Below are 21,620 nucleotides of genomic sequence, written 5' to 3' on the forward strand. Positions count from 1 at the left end.
CAACGCGTTCGCGTGGAGGTGTTGCGTAAATAAAATAAACTGGACGCTGTAATCGGGTTTGTTTTGATTACTACTGGAATTTTTATTTGCTAAATACCCGGAACAGCTTAATACCTCGAGTACGAAAAACTTTTAAGTTCCTCACTATTCATCGTGTTTCAATATTGATAATCTCTGATTCAATAGATTTCGTAACAATAAAATATCTTCGAGCGTTTATTAGTTTACAATGGAAAACTCGTGACGTTTGAAAAGAATTGAAAAATCTCTGTTGAAAGAAATAACAATGCTCTAGTCGGCATTTCGTATTGTCGATGAACATTTATTGGAATGCGCACTGTTCGCGGGATTACACTCATTACATCACGCGGAAATGTACAATCGAGCGATGAACGTTTATGTTTCTTTTGGGATGTACGATTATCGTCTCTTTTTTTTTCAAAAATTTCGACGCAATTTCGGCTGCGCGGCTCTTTCATCGATAAAATTTCATTTCGGAAAAACGGATCCGCCGAACAATTCTCACGTAGGTGCACACGATATTCGTCATAAATATGCCGCGTGAATGTCGTTTTGTCGCGATTCAATATGATTATTGAGTATTTCACGGTGTAATGCGAGACAATAGGAATCGATCGAAAGACCGATTTTCCCCGTCGCCGTCAAATAATTCGATATTTTTATATTTTTAATGGAAAACGAGATAAACCCCGGGTTTTTATCATTCACGGTAATACAGGCGAATATTCATAGAATTTATGGAAGCTTTTAAAATTCATTTAATAAATACGTTTTAAAATTCAAATGTTTCGCGTCAAAAATATCATTCGTACCCCTGGAAACATTACGAATTAATACGAAATTCGTTGATAATGTTCCTCTACGCGGAACGAGCCCGGAGTTTATACATCCTATCCGCGTTACTTGTAGATTTTCAGGTAACCCCGTCGAACGTTCCGAATCCAGATTTATTTCGAAACAATGGCCCCTCTCTCGCAAATGTGAATCACGAAACGTCGATCTTCTTCGGTTGCGTCACCGTCTGTTTGGTAATGCAATTCAGATGTTGCCGCGGAAAATGAAGGGAGACGAGGGAACTTCCGTTCCCGAGCAAGATACACGTTTCATTGTGCGACGATGTAATTCGATTTCGTACGTGATTTCAACGAATAAAACTTCCCCGGCTACGAAAGCGAGTCCTTCCTTCCGCCGTGCTCCTTCTCTGGGAAACACCCTTATTTCCTTAACGCGCGACGCGTCTCATTAACCGCGGCTGCGTCATTCGATATTCTTAAAAAATCAACCACTCCAGCGTTTCACGAACCGAGGCAATAAATAGTAAGACCGATAACAGAACGATTTTCTCCAATAAATTATTGGCTGAATACCCAAATAAAGCGCGTGACAAATTTATTACCGGCATTACTCATTTACCGCCGGTGGGGGGCAATGAAATATTGTTTGGTGCCGATATAAAATATGTTCCGGCATAATAATGTAACAAATAGTGGCGATGCATTAACGATAGAAATACCGCGGGAATTAATTTCCCGTTTTAATTGCTCGAACGCGCTTTTCAAGGAACGGTCGTGTTATCCGCTGTCGGTGGTCGGAAGCGCGAAACGTTTTTCTTGCAGCCCAACCCCCAGGGTCAGACGGAAGGGATTACATTTCGAGCACGTTCGCGGTCTCGAGTCGAATCGTTATTATTCACGAAGTAAAAGTCGTTCCTCGGAATAATCGGGGGGAACAGCGTCAGGTGCGCGTTCCAGTTTCTTCGAGTAATCACGGACGATTCAGTGAATCGCACGTTATCAGTGCACGCGCGATTGCAAATTCATGCACGTGAGGTGTCGAAGACAGAGCCACCGGGGCTGGGCTGGGCTGAGCTTGGCTTGGCTGGGCTCGATCGTACGAAGAAAATCTCCTTTCGCGCCATTAAAGAATATCTGGAAGTTCGCGAACCGATCGAGCGAGTTTGGTTCCTATCAGGAACTTCGCACGGCTCTCGGATATCTTGGAATTATTCCTCTCGCATGGCGGAATACGCTCATTGGTTTCTCACGTATGCACGTATGCGTCCTTAACGATAATTCACACCGTCGTAAAGGAATCTCTCGCTTAGATATAATCTTATCGCAAGCGAAACAATTTTAGAAATCGTCGCGAAGAGTGGAAACTGACAACCGCCAACAATTACATTTGAACTAGTCTCGACAGAGATCGACAGAGAATGAATTCAACGAGGTAGCCGTTTATGAATAAACGTTCGCAAAGGATCGATGATGCACTCGGGGCACACTTCTGCATTCCTGCCCGTGTTTTATCGCAACGATGTTCAACATGATGCTTCATTTGTCATACCGCGCACCTGCTGCGAATTACACGTTACGCTCCTACCAATTAAGCTGGAAAACAACATTGCTACACCCAATGAAATGGGACGCGTTTGTTACTCGACAACGAGCCATCGCGCAGCGAACAATTTTCCTGCGTCTCGTCGCGAAATTCCTTTCGAGAAGGTACCGAATGCAATCGTGCTATCTCGATCGTCTGAAATTTCGTCGAAGGAAGTCGAGGAGCTCGGCGAGCCGTAAAGACGGTACGTTCGAAACATTATAACTCGTAATAACGGAATCGCATCGTTTCGCGAAATTGTTTTTATTAGATAGTCGTAATGCGCGCGCGTTGCAACCGACAGGAACGAATGAACGAGCAAGAAACCGGTGAGCGCGGAGGCAACGAAGTCGCGGCATAATGCGCGGTTTATGCGATCCTCCTTTAATTATTCCACCAGATGGTTCCACGGGGAAAAGGTAACGGTTTAAGCAAGGGTTTTAAATGGCAGCGGGGAAATTTAAAAGGCCGTCGCACCGCAAGGTCGGCAATTTGCGTCGGGGCTCCGTCTTTTAATTGAAAGGTCGAAACGCGTTATTGCTTGTTCCACGAACGCCATTTATATCGGTTCATCTCGCTCCCTCTCTTTCTCTCACCGCGGGCAAGAACACGCGAACACGCCTGGTCTCGACGCTCGTAATGCGGTCTAAGAATTCATCTATCCAAATAAATTAATCCACTAACGCGAGAACGGTGGGACCACGATAGAAGTTCGCCGAGAAGAAGGGGGGAAGGTATTTCCTCTGCAATTTCGATAGCTTCCAGAAGTTCCCCTCATAATCGCGATCCAATTCCTAATTCGAACGTTCCGTCTTACAAATTATTTTAATACTACTCGAGTATTTTTTTTTTTTGCGGAATAAACCCAAAGTTACGTACACGCGAAATGATTTGACAGCTTCGAAGAATGCGGTAACCAATGAATATAATCGACCGATGGTTGGGGGAAAAAAACCCTGATAATCAACTGCTAACTAAAACCTTGTTCAAAACTTCGTTTCCTCTGCCATCGTAATCCCGTTCGGGAAACTTCTATTTTCTCACGCGAGAAGCGGCTGGTCGCGAAGGAGGCGGACCAAGAGGATTCCCACAGCTAGCCTCGATTCTTCTGCATAATTTTCGATTAGCGTCTCGTCCCGGGGAACTACAAACATTAAACTTTTCCTCTTACGAGGATCCGTCGATCGCTCCTGCGCAGCCAGGAAGCCTTGAGAAGTCGTGCAAGAAAAATTGTCTTTCTTTGAAGGGAAATTCACGTGGGAAAGCTCGAAGGTGCGGCACGTAGGCCAGTAGTCTTTGCACGTTCAGGAATAAGAAACTTTTCATGACCTCGTGAAACTTCGTTCATCCGAGAGAACCACGTTTCCTGCCCACGCCACCGCGCTGGTCTTTACCCTACCAAGAGAAGGGTTTAAAGATTTTATTTCATCGATGACCTGTCACTGTCTGTCGCGACGCTGCTCGAGCATGGTCAACGAAAGGGTTGGCGGGTCTGCCAGTTCCGGTGCGAACGGGTAAGAACGTTTCCGGTGACACGGTTCGGACGTGCCCGGAATAAAAGTGACTCTCGACATCTGGATAAATTTGAGGTTTCCTATTTACTTTTCTAGAAGAAAAAAACTGGACTCCTTACGTCAACTGTACTCGTACGTCAATGTGCGACCCGATAAATTTACAGAAACATACGAATCGGGCATTGTTGATCTCTCAAAAAGTTTACTCTCGGGTCGAAACGCTTAATTGCACCGTGCGTAACGATCGTAATTTCGGAAGGTTGCGTTGTAAGTTGTAAATTCAACGCGTATTATTCGCTTCCAATTAATATTTGCGAATAATTATTCGCAACCATTTATTACTGAGAAAACAATATCAAATCATAAATATAACACGAAAGTGGTGTAACCTCATTATAGGATATATTTGGACGTTTCCGTTTCGTTTCACCGTAGCATTTTACTTTTATTAGGTTCGATTTATTAGCGGATCGCGATATAAATTATAATTCACGTTTATTTTAGTTGCACATTCACGATCGACGAGATTCCGTGCTGTAAAGTGGACAGTGAAATTCAAGCGATTCAAATTTAAGTAATTTGACTGTTCTAAGGGAAGTTACGAGCTTTCGGGGAAGTCCGTCGTTTTCCTCTGAAATGGAAAATCCTATTTCTATCAAATTAATTTATACGGTTCCGGTCTTGAAAAGAGGTGTTTCTTGCTCGGTTCATTGGTAGTTTATACCTGCATTTCCGGGGGAAATTCCGGCGGCCAGGGTTTATTTTTACACTTGACAGAACTGTTCGTATAAGGCGCGCGGACGAGAACGATCATCGTGGTCCGCTGCATTTTTTCAACGGTGAATTTTGCATGAAAATGGTTTGAATATGATATGAAACGAAAATAAACGCGAAGCTTCGCGGTTCGCGGCTGATCGGCAAAAAAACGAAATAAAATCGTTGACATTCATGATTACGTTTGCATTATTCAACAGAGCCAATCGAATTGCGGCTGATAATTGTACTCCCGAGATAAATGTACAAATGTATAAAAATATTTCATGCCGATTGAAGTTGTATTTGTCAAGCGAAATATTTACATTTTATCCCACGAAATGCGACGCAAAGTAGATTTTTATTAAGCTACCTACGCGAGGGGTTAAAACAGAATTTGGTCGGCTGGAAAAATCTTTTACGCGTTTAGTTCGGAGGCGGAGTGATCGTTGCAAGGGTGCACGAATCGTTTACCCATGTTGCGTTTTCCTTATCGATCTCTAGGAGGCTCGAGAGACGAGAGTCCTGAACTTTTCCGCGATAAATCAGTCGAAATTCCGCGGCGGCTTTGTGTGAATCACAATGTGCGAGGGCCGCGCTCGCCACACCTCTTCCAGGTCGATCAATAATTTATCGTCGACTGTAAATTTTGCCCGCCGTGAAATTAATAATGCAGCATTTTATGCGTATCCACGGACGAACTCGTATTTCTTGCGAACGCTTCTGCGGACGTTTACTTCAAGTGCAGACAGCTGATGTGCTTACTCAATTAACGACTACTTACATACTCGAAGATAACGATCGCATAAATCCTCCAAATATCCAACCGTGCCTCTAACTTTTTCTGTTTTCTTTTTACGACACATATACTTACGTGTTTGAAAATAGTATTTGCAACTGATGATGTTCGACTTCCGTTCCTGTTTGAATATATACAAATACATACGATCAAAAGGGGTTGGGGGGAGGCAGACAATCTCAACAGCCTTGTGGTAAATGCATGTAGTAAACAAAAATTTGGGAGCTTTTAAACTCGAGAAAGTGTATACAGGCGTAAACTGTTTTCGAAAGTTCTAGAAGCTGCTTAAAACCGGATGCTCGCTAAGATACAAGTGAACAACTCTCAAAGTAAGTAGGAAGCAAATCGGGGAGAAATAGCTCGTTCCTTTTTGTCATTGATTCTGATTTTCACGAGGGGTGGATTTAAGTCGGTGAGCATGTGTGGAACTCGTATGTATCTATATACAAGTGTACTATATAATTGTGTCATTACTTACAGATAGTCATTGCTGTTACATGCACGGATGCACGAACGAATTTTCTGTAACGTTCCCGAAGTGCTCTTGAACGTTCGATTTTCGGATTAATTTCGATACAGACTCCGTGATTTTAACAATGTTACACAATCGAGCGATAATTAGCTTTGGCGCATTGTTACAGACTTTATCAGGTTCGATATTCTATTCAGCTGATTTTGGAGCACGAGGCAATGCAATGTAACCGCGAGAAGCTTCGATTCAGAAGTCGTTCGTAAAGCAAACAACCAGATTTACGCGTATCCGAAAGGGTGAATCGTTACATCCCGCGATAATTCTCGTAACTTTCGTGACTATCCGAATCATTAAGTTTCTCGCGCCGGGCGTTACAAAAACAACGAAATAAAAAACGTGCCGGGCGATTGGACGCGATTTAACCACCGGCAGCTGGCGAGCCAAAACGGAAATGCGCTGTCTACGGACTTTGGGGGGTGAGGGTTTCCCCGTTCGTGTATCCGTGCTTGCTGCAATCACCGTACAGTCAATGTATAATCGTGTCGGGGTACATCATGTCGAAACGTGTCCCTCGTTCGAAGGTGCGTGAACGAAAGGCGAGAGAGCACGGTCCGGGTTTGCTGTAGGGTGGAAAAAAAAGTGGGCCGTGGGGTGTTGAGGTCGCGCGGAGACACAGTGGGACGTGAAAAATCTAACAGAGAAAGGGTGAATATTGCGAGCAGAGGCGAGAGATCTGCAGTGAAACACACGAGGCGGTGCAGTGACGGCAGAACACGGGTTTCTGTGCTCCCCTACACACCAAATCGTTACTATGTGTTCTATGCTGTCTTTCGTACATCATTCTATCTTTCTCATTTCGTTTCATTTCTCATTCGAGTCTTTCTGCTTGTCTCAATGCCCGATATTTCGAGTGAACCTGAAAGTAAGCGATTAGTACGTGTGGCCTGGCTGAGACGAGGCTGGCGCGAGGGATGCTCAGGGTGCGAAACGGATCTGCTGCGTTCCGGCTGTTTCCTTGCAGGACGCGCGACACGCATTGGCGTGGCGCGAACATTTAGTGCATCCAGCGTCGTCTCGCCAGACTTTTGGGTACGAATACACAACACAGATAGTGGGGCCGTGATTGGATCAAAGAACCGGTTCGCGAGGATGCATCGCGTGCGTTGAAAAAGCGCCCGTCTCGACGGGAATTTCCTTTGATCCAATGTCCGGTCCGGGAGGATCTGGTGCAGACAGTAGGCGAGACGTGCCGAGGATCATTGCTGAAGAACAATCGATATATCGCATGTGATGACAGCTGTCTCGTGAACATTCCATTTGATGTCCTGTGTAAAACGTTCCTGCGTGTATATCTATATATGTACATGTCGAACATATCTACATATACACACGATTATATAAACACATCGATATATGTATAGATACGATATAGTTGGGTGCAATTGGAAGTTTCGATCCGGCGCGCGGTTACGGAAACGCGCGTGACCACGAGCGTCCATCGAGAAACGACGGCGTTACACGCGTCGCCTCCGCGCGAGAGGCTCGCGTTTCCATTGGACAGCCGCGGTCGTGTACGTGTCTGTGTTAGCGTGCCCCGAAATCGAGGCCTCCAATTGCGTATAATGCCCGCTACCGATCACGCGTGACAGTTTGTTGTTTTTTTCTTTTTTTTTTTTTTTTGTTTGTTTCACGCGTAATGACGATCGAAGATCGCGTTGATTTTTATCGATGAACCGCGCGGGATGAGCGATCGTGACAAACGACCACGGGCGAAATTGAAAGCCGGAAGTGGATCACCGTTATTCGGAGACGACCCGCCGCGTTCACCGTGCTGATTAATCAGAGTCGGAAATACAGCGGCGATCGAGTTCGGACGGCAGGGCGGACGCTCTTTTTCTCTCGTCCCCTCCTCTTTTCAGCCTCCGTTAATTTGTCGCTACGTACGGATAGCCTCGATCGATTGGAAACACTTCTGGGAACGGGGAACGGAGAAATCTTCCGAGCGACGGGGACGTTATCGTCTCCGGCGATGATCCATTTCCGATACGGTAAAAGTGAATGAACGTAATGGAACACGGTGCCGGTACGATTTAATATTGCTCGATGCTCGACGCATCAATCGCGGGGCTGATTGAAACGAGCTCGCGCACGGGGCCCCAGCAGGTTTAAGCTCGAAAGGCTGGCCTTGTATCGCGTCAAGTACCACGGCGATACTACATTCTATATGGACTCCAATTCTCTGCTTGCTCAACGTTATGATTGCAACGTATCGCGTTATGAGTTGTACGGTGAGAGCAAAGGGAAGGCTAACGTGCAAAATCGTTTATTCCCCCTTTCCAGTTGTACACCGACGTGGGTAAAGGGGTGGGATTTTCAACTTGTATCGGTTCGAGATAACTTTGTTGGGCAACGTTACAATGGAAACGAGTGATTAAAACGAAACGTCAATTGTCGTTTTAACAGTCGGCTCCCCGTTCCGGTGGGACCGGACAAGTTTTTATGTAATTTAAATTCAAAACACCGTGGAAATAAGTTCCGTATAACCGTATCCGGCTAGAATCAAAGCAAAAACTTTGTTCGGATTGCAACGGCCGCAGCAATTAACGGCCGGGGAATTCATTTAGTATCCTTTGGTATTCATAAAGGAAGCTAATTTAACTTGTCCTTTAGCCGGAGCAGAAGTAAAAAAAATTCCCGGGATCAAAGAGATCGCGATCGAGTTACGTGGCTCGAATAAATTAAACGTAACGCGCTAGATTATTTCAACGGTAAGCGTTCGGCGCGTATTTCGTCGAGACCTTTACATTTTCCCGCTATCTATCGTCAAACGAGAGAGAGAGAGATCTGGACCAACTCGGTTCCGCCCCGCTGTGGTGGCCGATAACTTGGTCGCAAAGGGGTCCGGAGATCGGGAACGCGGACGCAGGATTTAGACGTGTTCCCACGGGAGCCAAAGGGGAAAGCACGAATGTTAGCTCTTCTTTGCCATCAGCTCCGTTTTACAATGTAGACGACGCGAGAGTATAATCCGATTTAACAAGAAAGTACAAAGGTACACGCGACGTCGAACAACGCGCGCGTGGACCGTCAAAGAAGAGAAAAAAATGCTGAGCTACACCGAAGAGGGATTAGCTGACGATTTAAATCGGTCATTTCAATGATCGCGGGAGGAATAAGTTAACCGACGAGTTGTCGCGCGACTCCACCATCCAGTGGAATAATAATAAAAGCGAAGTTTACATAGAATCGTCGAGATACGATGGCTGGCGTCAACATGTCGAGGATAGAATCTTTACGAGCTTCGTAAAGTACGGTTCTTTCCCCCGGTTTCCGCCGGTGCTTCTTCGAGAACCGGTGCGCCATTGGCTTATCTTGTAAAGGGGCGCCGATGCTCTTACAGTGTTGCGAATTGATAGCGTTAGCGCGATATCTGGGAACGCTTTAAAGGAATATACGGTGCTCGGTTAGGATTGCCTGGAGAGTCGTTGCCGTCAGGGGGTTGCGTTACCATGCGACTCGTTGGGGGATGAATTTGCACACAATTTGCACTTGAATGGATGGATGTTTCAGTATGCTAGTTCGAACAGAGTGATCGTGCTGCAACAGACTGGTAGAAAGAGGTTCGTGGAAAACGTACAAACATTTTCCAGATTAAGAAAGGGTACGCGTAGAAATAATAAATTCCTTTGGAAAATGGGAAACGCGATATCGACAAAATGAATAAAACAGAAATTACACGGGAGAAGTGTAAAATATTCGAGCACGAAACGGGCTGGACACACACGTGTGGCGAGCATGTAGAAAATTCTACGTGCGGCTACTTTCACGCACGCAGTACACTATTTTCCGATTGAAAAACTTGTCGCATAAAAGTTTGAAATAGGACAGCGGTTGCTATCGATAGCCGCTCGTAATCGAATAACAGGGACGCGTGCGGCATGATGCTTTGGTAAACTATCAAAGTGTTTTAAAGCACTTGTACAAAATTAAACGGAGTCACTTTCAGAGAAACATTTTCAAACGGTTCGGTTAGGAATGAAACGGGGAGTTAAAAAAAAAACAAAAAAAAAAAAGAATTGAAAAAAAAACCTGACGTTGAAACATCCATGACAACGATATTTAAAGGTTTCGATTGTGCCAGTAATCGAATGACCATCTAGCGAATAAAAACTTGTTGCCAAAATATTTGTTGTCTAACAAACAAAATTACCTTTGTTGGACCACAACTTTCGTAGGAAATAAAACCAGTGAACCACGTTTTTTCGGAATACCTTTTAAGAATACGATTCAAAATAGAGAAAAAGGAAAGTAATTCAAGTAACTAGTCGATAACATTAAACAGCAATTTGTCAGATTCACAACGTTCGAATAAAAATTCCGATTTAATTTCGCTCGAGGACCAATGATTCTAATGAAGCAAGACCGCGCGCGTGGTGCGTTTAATCCTTCGGATTATCCCGAGTCAGAGATATGGACTGGCGCAGAAATTCGCGGGGCGTGGGGTGGGTTTTAAATTTTCTTCGAACGCGTTTCATCTTGGTCCTGACGTCTATTGTGAATTCTAACTGCGCGATGCATTAGAGGGGCATTAGTATTCGCGGATCGAAAGCGAGGAACGTGATATGCCCGCGTGGCACGATGCACGGCTCACGGTGCAATGTCAAAGGACCCATCCGCTCTATAGATAGGATGCGCAACACAACGCGAATGTGTAATCACTGCCAGTTGCGCGGTTGTATACATATATTTTGACACATGTTACGTGGCCACGAAAGCCACATCACTCAAACTGAATGGGGTAATCGTTATTGCGCGAAATTTGATGGACTGTTACTCTGAAATCCTACCCTGTGACGCATAACGCCTATAGGATTCTTGTTAGCCCAGATTCCGCGCCGAATTTTCCCATTACGGATCGATACCGGTATATCCTCTGCGGAGAAATAAAACTGGCTAGATATCAGCTCGCGGATGAAACTGTTTATCTGTACCTTCGTGCTCAGAGCGTACTGTTACACTTCATTTTCTATCGATTCCTGTTGAGACTGACATCGTCCATATTGAGGATCGATTCTAGTTTCGCTACAGTATTTTATGTATTGAAAAACACACTGTTTTCTCTGATGTATTTTTTTTTTGCAAACGATTAAGACGAAATATTAGCTCGAATAAATGTGCTATCGTTCAAATCGTATTCTATAATAACTCGTCGAGTCTTGCCGTTCCTTTTTGCAACGATATCCTCGAATACCAAACGCGTAGATAATCCTCCGCGCTGACTGAATTATACCATCGAGAAATCTAAATTATTGATAGGTTTAGACTTTTAACGTTTCGACATGGCCAGAAAGCCGCGGGCTATTCCGGACAAAGCTAAATCCATTGAGATCGAAGGCTTTTGAAACGGGGAGAACCGGGGGGAACGAAGAATACTGACGTTTCGACCAGAGGCAGTTTAAGAGAGCTTTCATACAGTTATCAAAAGGAACTCGTGAAATAAATTCTTTCGCGAGTCTGCCAGCTCTGGGTGCGCACAATGCGGAAAATACATTGCGGGCTGCTATAAACTAGCACCTCGGACAACTTCTTCGTTTAGAATTTCGCGGCGACTTCTTCGAAGGAACACGCTTTGTTCGATGTGTCGCGTCCTATCGAGCAGTTGGGCTCGCACTTACACAATACTCGACTTTTTAGATGATCCTTCGAATGAAATAAATGAATACCTCGCATAATACTTTTATTGAGAACGCGTGACTTGTGCAACGCGACTGATTAATATTCTGCGACATCAAATTGAAATAGCTCTCTCGGCAGTTGATGAATAATCAACAGCTTCATTTAGTGCGTGCAACTGCATTTGTCGTAAGTATCGTACAGTATAATATTGTACCAAGTTATTAGAGTTAACCATGAATAATTTCGATAAAATTCATAGTATGAATATTCAGAATGAAATCAGCGACAGCGTATAAATTCATGTAATACAAATTGCCTGGCACTAATTCGTTTAAAAAATACTTTCTCGTAACGCAGAAAATAAATTTAAATCGCGATAACAGACAGCCGGGCAATTATTAAAGTTGCTCGGTCGTCACCGTTGCTGCTGCAACGAGGCGTCCATTGAAAAAATTTATCGTCCATTTAGAAGTCGATTTCCATGGCTCCTTTCGCAGCGCAGAGAGAAACTGCAGTCCATTTTAATAAAACTCGCAAGCCTTTCCCGTTAATCGACCGTGTCAAATATGGCCTTTGAGCGCCTTTCGAGCCCGTCCCTGTCGATTCCGGTTGACTCGCGTGACGAACCGATCCGCGACGAGGCGTTTAATTAATTCATATCGGAAGGAAACTGTCATTGTTTGCGGCGGACAATGATATGAGGTGAATAGAGAATGAGCACGCTGTGGTGGTAAGACACGTTATCGTCGTACGAATCGGGCAGTCGTTCCGAATCACCGTTGGCGATCAATCACGGCTGCGCGTCTCTATCACTGATAGCAGGAAACAAACGACAAGGTACAAACGGTAAAATTGGCAGGAGAAGAGAAAAGAACAATCGAGCACTGACCTCCAGGAAGTCCTTCACCGTGGTATCGACGACCATCAGGGGTCGTTGTATCAAATGGACCACGCCGTTGCGCACAGGGATGTTCGCTTTAATTATTTCTGACAACACCACTCCAGTCGGATGATTCGCGTCCCCGACCAGGGTATTGGATTTGACTTGAACTGAAAATAATATTTCCAATTGTTATAAAGAGAACGATATATAGCCAGTCACAAAAGCCAGCCAGTCTTGATGCGCCTCTCACACGTTGAACATTGAAAAATCAAGTTATTATTTTTTACCTATATAATTTCAATTAATCAATCAATTAGTATCCGTAAGATTGTCAAATTTTATATTTCTTCTTTCTCTTTGTGCGGTTACTTTTGGAGCTGCGCGTAAACTTTCCCGACTGACTGTATCATGCTGATACGAGGGGAACAGTTAAACGTCGCCGTGGTGGAATCGATTAAAAAATAAAACACCGGGATTAATTCCTAGTTAAATAACTGGTAACTAATTTAACTGTCTAGCGAATACTTCCTTCAGCTCGTATCGACACCTTTTGTCTGGCTATTCATTTACTGGCCGTGTCAGATTAATCGAAGAGCTGCGAGGCGAGCTTATTGGCTATTTCGCGAAATGAGAATGGTTTATTGATTAACGCGATGGGGATATATGATGCTCTTAAACAAATCGAGGAAAATATAAGCATTATTGTATTTATGCATCGAGAGTGACGGAGAAGGGTTTCTCATTTGACATGATTCAATTCCAATCCCCTCGCTCAGTACAGTCTGGATTTCATCGTTAATTATATCACTCGTTTTCTACGTTTTGAATAGAATATTCTGCTTGATGTTTGTTTAAAATCGAAACCGATGTGTACAAATTCGACGGCATTGGATTTGCGATATTGCACAAGGTGGACATTTCTGTACGCGTAGTATAAAAATAAATTAGCACGCGACATGCTAATAGCATACCTGTCGGTGTTATTTGCGTAGCATAATAACGTTTCAAATTTTATCTCAAACACAGAGACTTTAATGGGACTTGACAGGTGTATCGGACAGTCTGCATATTTTTTTTTAACCGAACGACTATGACGTTATACTGAAAATGGTCAGAGATGGTCGAAGTTTTTTAGGTAAATGTTTTCTGTTTTCTAATTAATAATACAGAGTGATTCGCTATTCATGTGACAAATTTTTACAGTTGAAACCACACCACAGAGGCAACAAAAAAAGTTTATATAAACCTAGGTCCAATTTGCAACAATGGCAGAGATTTACGTCTATAAAACAGCCTTACCTTTATCACTTTTTTTATCGAAACTGATGGTGACCTTCACGTTGTCACCGAACGCAAGTGTCTTATACTCTACATCGTCAGGTGTCGGTGTTGTGAAGAGGATGTGGTTGGGTATCACGTGGCCATCGATTACCACACGGTCCACCTTTTCCGGCCTCGGTGATGGCTGCGAAACAATACATCATCGTGTACAGAAGTGAACATTTTAAGCAGTGCCGGTTCTTCTCAATTGGTTCTTGAAAGTTGAAACGATGGAGTGTATTGACTTATCCTACGATATCAATCTTACTGAGATTGAGCTGTCTAGAACATTATTCCTCATTACAAGGCACGTTGCCAGTAGCATCTAGCACACCATAACATACCAGGAAACTGTAATATTCACAGCTGTACTGAACAAACCCGCTATAGCCAAACTTAGTAATATTATATACCAAGAAGCCATAATACTCTCTGAAGCACCCTAAGAAATTCAACGGAACCCATCAGCGGTATTGAACGACGCCTATCAAATTGCCCTCCCTTAGATGGTAACGAAAATATCTAATTAAACGATATTAAACGGATAAGACAACAGAGTTGTCGGATAACAACAATATTAATTACTTGCACATTCTGGCTGGAACAATTTTAACCCCTGTCTCTCCCCCGGTTTCCCTCCGCGTCTCGCTTCCCCCGCGGGAATTCTGGCTGGCTCCAGGTTCACAGAGTCCATGTAAACGTCCCCTAATACGGTGTAATCGCGTAAAACCGCGGAGGCGAACGGCCACGACGTCAAAGACGCACCCAGGAGGGCGGCTGTAACCCAGGTTATGTGTATCCAAGGGTAACTAGCGGCAACCAGCCGGCTAAGGGCGCGAAATAAGCGCCCCGTCTCTCCGGACCGGTGATTACACGTCCCTCGTTATCGACACGGGGGTACACGGTTAGCAACGGGTCCGTTCCGGCGTAAAGGATGAGGCTGCCACGAACGATTGATTTCCGATTCGTGATAAGGCACGACGACGCTCTGTCGCCTGCCAATCGTATTAATGCCCCGCGCAGTTCTCGCAAACAGCCTTCTCGCGTGACAAAGATAAAGCGTGTCGTCCGTTTTCCGCGATCGAGATTTCGAGGGTGGCTCCAGGCAGCTCGTTAACCGTCGCTCGTACCGACTACCCCTAGCGGAGGTGCACGGGGATCGCGCGGCCTCGAACAAGGCTGCTGGAAAAGCTGAGAATAGCGAAACTGGGTCGTTTTTTGAGCAGTAAAGCCAAAGAATACCGTGACACAACTCTCGTCCCGTTTTTCTTTCACGCTGGTACAAAAAACTGATCTCGAACCGCTACGTCGCGGTGTGCTTTAGAGATCCAGCCGAAATGGAAATATTCGTTTATCGATATTTGTTCGAATCCCATCGCTGAAAATGATCCTCGATCTCCGAGGACTCATTTCCTTCTTCTTCAGTCGTATCTCGAGAAGCCGTTTCGCGGAAATTTACGGATAATCCCAGTCGCAAACAACATTCAGCGAACGACAAAAGCGAGCCCAAGAGCCAGAATCAAAGCTACTCCCAACTATTCATTCCTCAGCCAGCGTTTTGTTCTATTCTCCAACCACCGTTTTCCTTTTTCTCCTACTCTTTTCCTCCTATTTCCTTCCGCACCTACTTTCCCGACTTAACACGAGCGGAATTCCTCGAACAAGCAGACCCCCAAGGCCGTCGTATATATTACCAAATTCAACCACCCCCACATTCGCCTTTCCGTTTTACGTCGCGTTTACATCTCCAAGACGAACAGTCTCGTTCCTCGATTTCTCTCGCTGTGGAAACTGACGTGCAAAGACTGCACTCCAACCTTGTTCAAATGTTCACGAGATCAGGAACATTCTCTTTCCTTTTTTTCTTTTTTTTTTCCGATTTGACTGGTTGCTACGCTGCTCTGGTATTTCCCATTCCTGGTACCAAGTTTTATTTCAACCCCTCCGCCCCATGAACGGTTCCGTTTCATCTAATTCCGGATGCAGCCAGCAAGCCTGCACGTGCCTCGAAGCTTCGCGAAATTATTCACGATATCATGTAAGATGTAATCACGCAACGCAGTTACCGACGAAACGATTTCGTTTTTCTTGCCGCCCCTGTTTCCCATCTCTGCTGCAGGAAATTGCTCGCATCGCTGTCCGTAGGAATAAACTTCTCTGTCTTCTAATCCGCCAGCCTTCTCTCTTCGGGTACCTTTTCACCAAAGTAGAGGAAGGCAGACAATGGGTACTGGCCTACAGTTAATTATCGCGGACCTTCGAAACGTATCTCTGCACGTGCATTGTACTAATCTACTGGATCTAGGTTACGTCTTGTGTAATTACTGCGTCTACGATATGAAAACGCAGAGGTCCGTTGCGGAATTTGGATTACAAAGGTTGTGTTGTGCTTTTATGAGGAACTTTGTTTTCCTTTCCCACGCATGGTTATACGTATAGAAACACGGCCTGTGTAACTATTTTAGCTGGTCTTTGCCTTTCGATTAATCACTGCTTCAATCTTAAGTGAACTGTGCAGAAGTGGAAACGTAAATGGTAAATATACCTTTATACTTTAAGAAGGTAAAAAAGTATGTATGAACTCGTAAACCTTTTCAACTTGGAGTCGTACTCGTACAGTAGCAGAAGGAATTAAAAGGTCTGTAAAAAGGTGCTGAAAAGTTATGATAGGAGCGGGCCACAGTCTTACGACTCTCTTCACTGCGTTACAGCGTTACATTTCCCAGCTCAACCTCTAAAAACCTACTAAAACCTTCTTCCGTAAATATGCTTGCGCATCTTTATACCTAACATTCATTGGATATTTAAATCAGTTGGAAGAAACTTTTCTTTTTGCACCTTTAGCACGGGAATAATTTTATGCGCGGACTCTCAGAATTTTTCACTGCACTTCGAAATTTAAACGCAAATGAATTTATAATTATTCCATCAAGAGAGTCAGTTTGGAACTTCGTTCCATTGTCAAAGAAAAATAATACGTATCATTCGCACGATGACTGCAGCGTAAAACGTTCCCCGTCTGAAAACATATTTACTTATACTACTTGGCTCTCTAACTGAATTGAAGTTCTCAGCTTCAAAATTCCTCCGACTACTAAAGAAAAAACTCATAACAAAAGATCACTACTATTTCATCTCCCTTTCGAAGCTCAAACGGATCCCTCGAAGGATCTCCTCTGCGCCATTAAAGAACCTGCAGTTTCTTTTCATCCCCTGCTCGTTATCATCTCCTATACAACAGCACAGTAACCATCTACGACTTTAAACGTTTTCTCATCGTTCCACTCTTTTACACAGCCAGCGTGTGTTTTCTCATTGATTTTCGGTGTGAACATCCCAGACTGGTGGCGTGGTTTCGTTTCTCGAAAACACAAAGACCATTGAACCGAGCGCTCACATTTCCCGTTATTAATTCAACCCTTCTTTCTTACCGACGCTCCGGTTGGATAACGGCCTTCGTTGACGACTCCGCGCGTTCGAGCGAAGAAAGCCACCGGTTCCTTACGTCCTGTGCCAGTGGTTCTTTCCTCGAAGATCGCAACCGCATCAGAATGGCGTCAGGTCCTCGTTTATTTCGCGTCTGCGCAATTTAACCGAGCTCCGTCGCGTTTAATTTGTTGGCACACCAGCGACGAAAGTCGTCTACGTTGACGCGACGGACTGCCATTAATTCGCGAGCGATTCGCCGCGCGGAAGGAGGGCGAAATAATTGAACGAGCTGAACCGACGCGACTTCTCCGTACGCGATGACTTCCGCGATGCCATGAAAAATATTGAAAGGAGAGCAGACGGGAAAGTAATGCGGGGGAAGGGGAGTCGCCGCGTGGAAACGTTAAGAACCACTGGCCTATAGCACCGGGGCGTCGACGCCGCTCGAACGGAAAAGCCTTAACGACGACGTGCCGCTGCCGAGTGCTTTTCGATACGGTTCGATCGCGCTCTCCCCGTGAACGGGACAAGGCTTTTCACAGCCGAAACTCGATTCTGCATCCCTCCGCCCTCTCCTTTATACAGCGTGCCCACACATCCACACGAGCCTCCGGATACACATTGTGCAATCAAGCCGCGAATGCGTATCCGATACCTTGAACACGCAGCCGGGAATTTCTGGGAATGCGCGGCCGATTTCCATGAGTAATTTCCGTTTTATCGGCAAAAATGCGTTCCCACTTTGCCCCTCCGCCGCGTTTGTCGATTTTCGAAACGTCCGCCCGCGGGGGTGGCGTCGAAACGCGTTTATTCCAATTTCAAATGTTAACAGGATTTTTGGCGATTTTTCGCGGACATTATTCAGATTTGTTTTGATTCACGCTGGGATATTTATTTGACGGAGAGTCAATCGTCCAATGCTTCTCTTGCTTCAGGATTTTCTTTTGCCGTATGTTCATCAGGCACTGCGCGAGTATATATATATTTTTAATACGTCGACCAGTAAGTTAAAAATTCTTTCAACGTGCTACGCATAATGTATAAAGAACGAACATGAATATTGATACGATATTCGATGTAAAATACTAAGGAATCTTTCTAGTATTAGGAAACTTGGAAGCTCTAAGAGTTTACAAGGAAAGGAAATAAAGGTTCAATAAGAACCAGAGTACAAGAGGACAAAGCGCATGTATGATTCTCGAAAATCGATTTTCCAGTGTAACGATACGCTCCTTCGGAAGAATCTTTGAAAATAACCCGAGGTTAAGAAGCACTGGGGTCTGTTTCTCCATCGGTTCGATCCTTTCTCCGGTATTCCTGATTTTTCTCGCGTTTACATGTCTGCGTCTGAGCCGATCATTCAACGAGAAAAAGCTCCACCGGACTCCGGTCAGCAGAAAATCCAGTTGTTTTAGTCTGAATTTCATATACGAAGTTTGATTACGCGATCCGCGGAAAGTGATCGAACGCACGCGATTTTTAACGCGAAATCGCGAAAAAGCTGAGTCGGTAAATTGGCGACCGATCGTATCTACGCGGCGTCAGTCGCCAGCTCTCTGGCCGTTATTAACTTGGCTGCTATATTATAATATAACGGGGTAGTTAGTTGTACGCCACCGATTCCGTGTATTCTTGGCGTCCTCGTTTAGCGTTTCACATTTCCTCGCTGATTTTCACCAGGATAAGGGAAACGTTCCCTCGGCAAAGTGTAATTAATCGTCTGCACAAATGATGATTTTCTGCATAAATCGCCTCATTTACGATGTATAATATCGTGGAACGAGAATTCGTGATGAAAGCTAAAAGAATAAGTTTTTTAGACAGCAAACTATTCGATTGCGAGATCTTTGTATATTTGCTTGTTTACACCTGCGCGGAGTACTCGCAATTCCTAGCATCAAGATATACAGTACAGCTGTGAAAGTGTTTTATACGGTTAGATTTCATCGACAAACGATTATTGTGGCTGATAGTTGCGCGTTAACTGAATCGATTCTGCGAGCTTCCGGCTCATCGTGAAAATGTAATCGATCAGAACTTGTCACCCCTCGGGCAACGAGCAGAACGAGTTGGTATTGCCTGAATCCTTTTAGGGATTCGCAACAGAGGATATTAAGGTCCTTTCGGGATGATCGATATGGGAAGGTTGCTAAGCAGCTTACCTGGAAACCCTCCTCAACGGGAATAAAGAAGGTGTAACGTCCTTCCGCCTTGAAGACTTCCTGCTTCTTTTCCTGCAGGATGCGCTGTCGGAAGATGCTGTAACAAAATTGGACTCGCTAATTGAAGGAAGAAATAATTTTACTATTTTTCATCCTTTAGTTACATAACGGAGGAAGGAAGTTAAAAACAGATATTCATTTGAAACAGATATTTATCTAATATCTGTGACTACCGACTGAAGAAATATGTTTTTATAATTTAATCAAGTGACTCGATATATCCCGGGGAAATATTCTTTCATTTATTATTGGACGAAGTTTGAAGTACGGTACGCTTCCCGTTGCGACAATAAGCGACAATGTTGTTCTACGCGAACGGTAAATGAAATGCAGCGAAGCTTAAAGAAGTTTCGGAAGAGTGGAGCTAATTCACTCAAGTTCTACTTACTCAGATGGCAAGCACCACGGCGCCTTTAAATATCGATAAAGACTTGACAAAGTGAGCATCGAAGTTACTTAAGAAACAACCGAGAAAGTTGGTTCCATCTTCATCTTCCGGGAAACGTGAGCGGGTTTCGCGGGTGTATTTTACCGAGAAGTGTCGAGAAAAGGGAACCGTGCTCGATAAGTAATGAAAAATAATACGGAACGTTGAAAAACCCGGAGAGGAAACACATTTTAATCCGAGACTGGCAAGAATCTATAATTTGTAATATATAACTACTTGCGATAGAATTAGAATTCGACAAATGTGATTCAATTAAGTGCAAAGTGAATTAAAGTAAATTAAATACACCATAGACAGACATTTTACCAAGGGATTTTCAGGCTCATTTCCACTTGAATGGCTTCAAGTTATAGCGGAGACGGGTGGAATATAAATTTGCTTAAAAAGAAATTGCTGCTTACCGAACACGATGAACGCCTAAATCGAGATGCTCGCTTTGATTGAGGAATTCAAAGGCGTTCGGGTTGTAGATTGGCATCTCCGCGGAATTCGAGCGTATCGGCTCCAGTACTTCGTTTATTATGTGCAGCACCTGAAACAGAATGAAGCAACATATTCGCGCGTTAGAAATTCATAGTGCGTACGCCGACAACTTCAAACAGAAATTTTATTCGATCATTGACGATTAAAAGTGTGCTGCGTGCTCGAACTATTGACCATTATTACTGACGCAGGCATTCGATCGAGTAACAGTGACACCGTTCGTACTCTACCCTTAAATGCTCCACAAACACCGCATCGTTTATCGTCCTTTGATTTGAAGCATTTCACAGCGCCGAAAATTGCACGTGTCGTAAGGCTACAGAATTGGAAATTCAAGAAGATAAGCCACTGAGTAATGTTACATACGCTTCAAAAGCTCGTTCCATTAGCATCTATGAAAGGGTCAGTCGTACAGTTTCAAATGGCTTGATATCCAGTTTGTATCGACTGGATACTTCGGTTTGTCGGAGCGCCGCATTCGAATATCCACCGCGTTTTCCTGCCGAGCAATTGACACGCGTATTCTTCGATGGGGCCTTTGAAATATCATGCCGCGCGCTCGCGTTACACTTGAGCGGAACACCCTCTTGGAAACTCGACCGATAGGCAAATTTGCCGACGTCCGGTTAATTTGTTCGATAAATGAATTCGTTGGCGCGAGCCGACGTCGATCTAATTCAATTAAGAATGGCCCCCAGCTCTGCACCTCGATGAAGACGACGAAAGACAGGACGCACTAGAGACTGACCCGGATCGACAGGTGGAACGAGGCTCAGAGTAAATTGCCAGTGGAGATTCGGCTTTCCTTGTAAACGCGAAGGTATACACGGTCGATCTCGCGAAATCGCAAGAGAGCCAAGCGATACAAGCGCGAGGACGATGGTACAGGGCGTAGATACAGCGAGACAAATAACGTCGCGGGCTGGAGCGGCGGAAACGGGGACGCGGAAACGATGGCGGAGGAAGATAAAGCGCGGGGACGGAAGGAAAAAGCGGACACGAAGGAACCTGTGGCGGTATTTATTCCGCGGCGTAGGAACGCGACTATTTCATGGGTGTCGACGTCGGATACGGCGGCGCAACACCGTCAGCAGCCGGGATGCGGGACGCCAACCAACCCCCGTCCCGATCTCTGCCTGGCTTGGTCTCATTGGGAAAGGTGCACGGCCATTTACCATCCAGGGAGTTCGCGACTCGAACGTCGTGCACGCTATTTATCCCCCT

At 44.6% G+C, this 21,620-nt stretch overlaps 1 protein-coding gene across 5 annotated transcripts in view; it reads right to left on the reverse strand.

Annotated features, from left to right (window-relative positions):
* Fas1 (fasciclin 1 Fas1 domain-containing) overlaps positions 1-21,620 on the reverse strand; it is a 230,481-nt gene that overhangs the window by 31,112 nt on the left and 177,749 nt on the right. For all 5 annotated transcript variants that reach the window (XM_076910293.1, XM_076910272.1, XM_076910278.1 and 2 more), the window contains exons 4-7: positions 20,315-20,445; positions 19,406-19,502; positions 13,794-13,959; positions 12,501-12,661 (exon numbers count right to left, since the gene is read on the reverse strand). In XM_076910293.1, the coding sequence (XP_076766408.1) occupies positions 12,501-12,661; positions 13,794-13,959; positions 19,406-19,502; positions 20,315-20,445 (555 nt within the window). The remainder of the gene's footprint in view (positions 1-12,500; positions 12,662-13,793; positions 13,960-19,405; positions 19,503-20,314; positions 20,446-21,620) is intronic.

The sequence above is a fragment of the Xylocopa sonorina genome, chromosome 1 (assembly GCF_050948175.1).
Source record: "Xylocopa sonorina isolate GNS202 chromosome 1, iyXylSono1_principal, whole genome shotgun sequence".
In the NCBI taxonomy this organism is placed as follows: domain Eukaryota; kingdom Metazoa; phylum Arthropoda; class Insecta; order Hymenoptera; family Apidae; genus Xylocopa; species Xylocopa sonorina.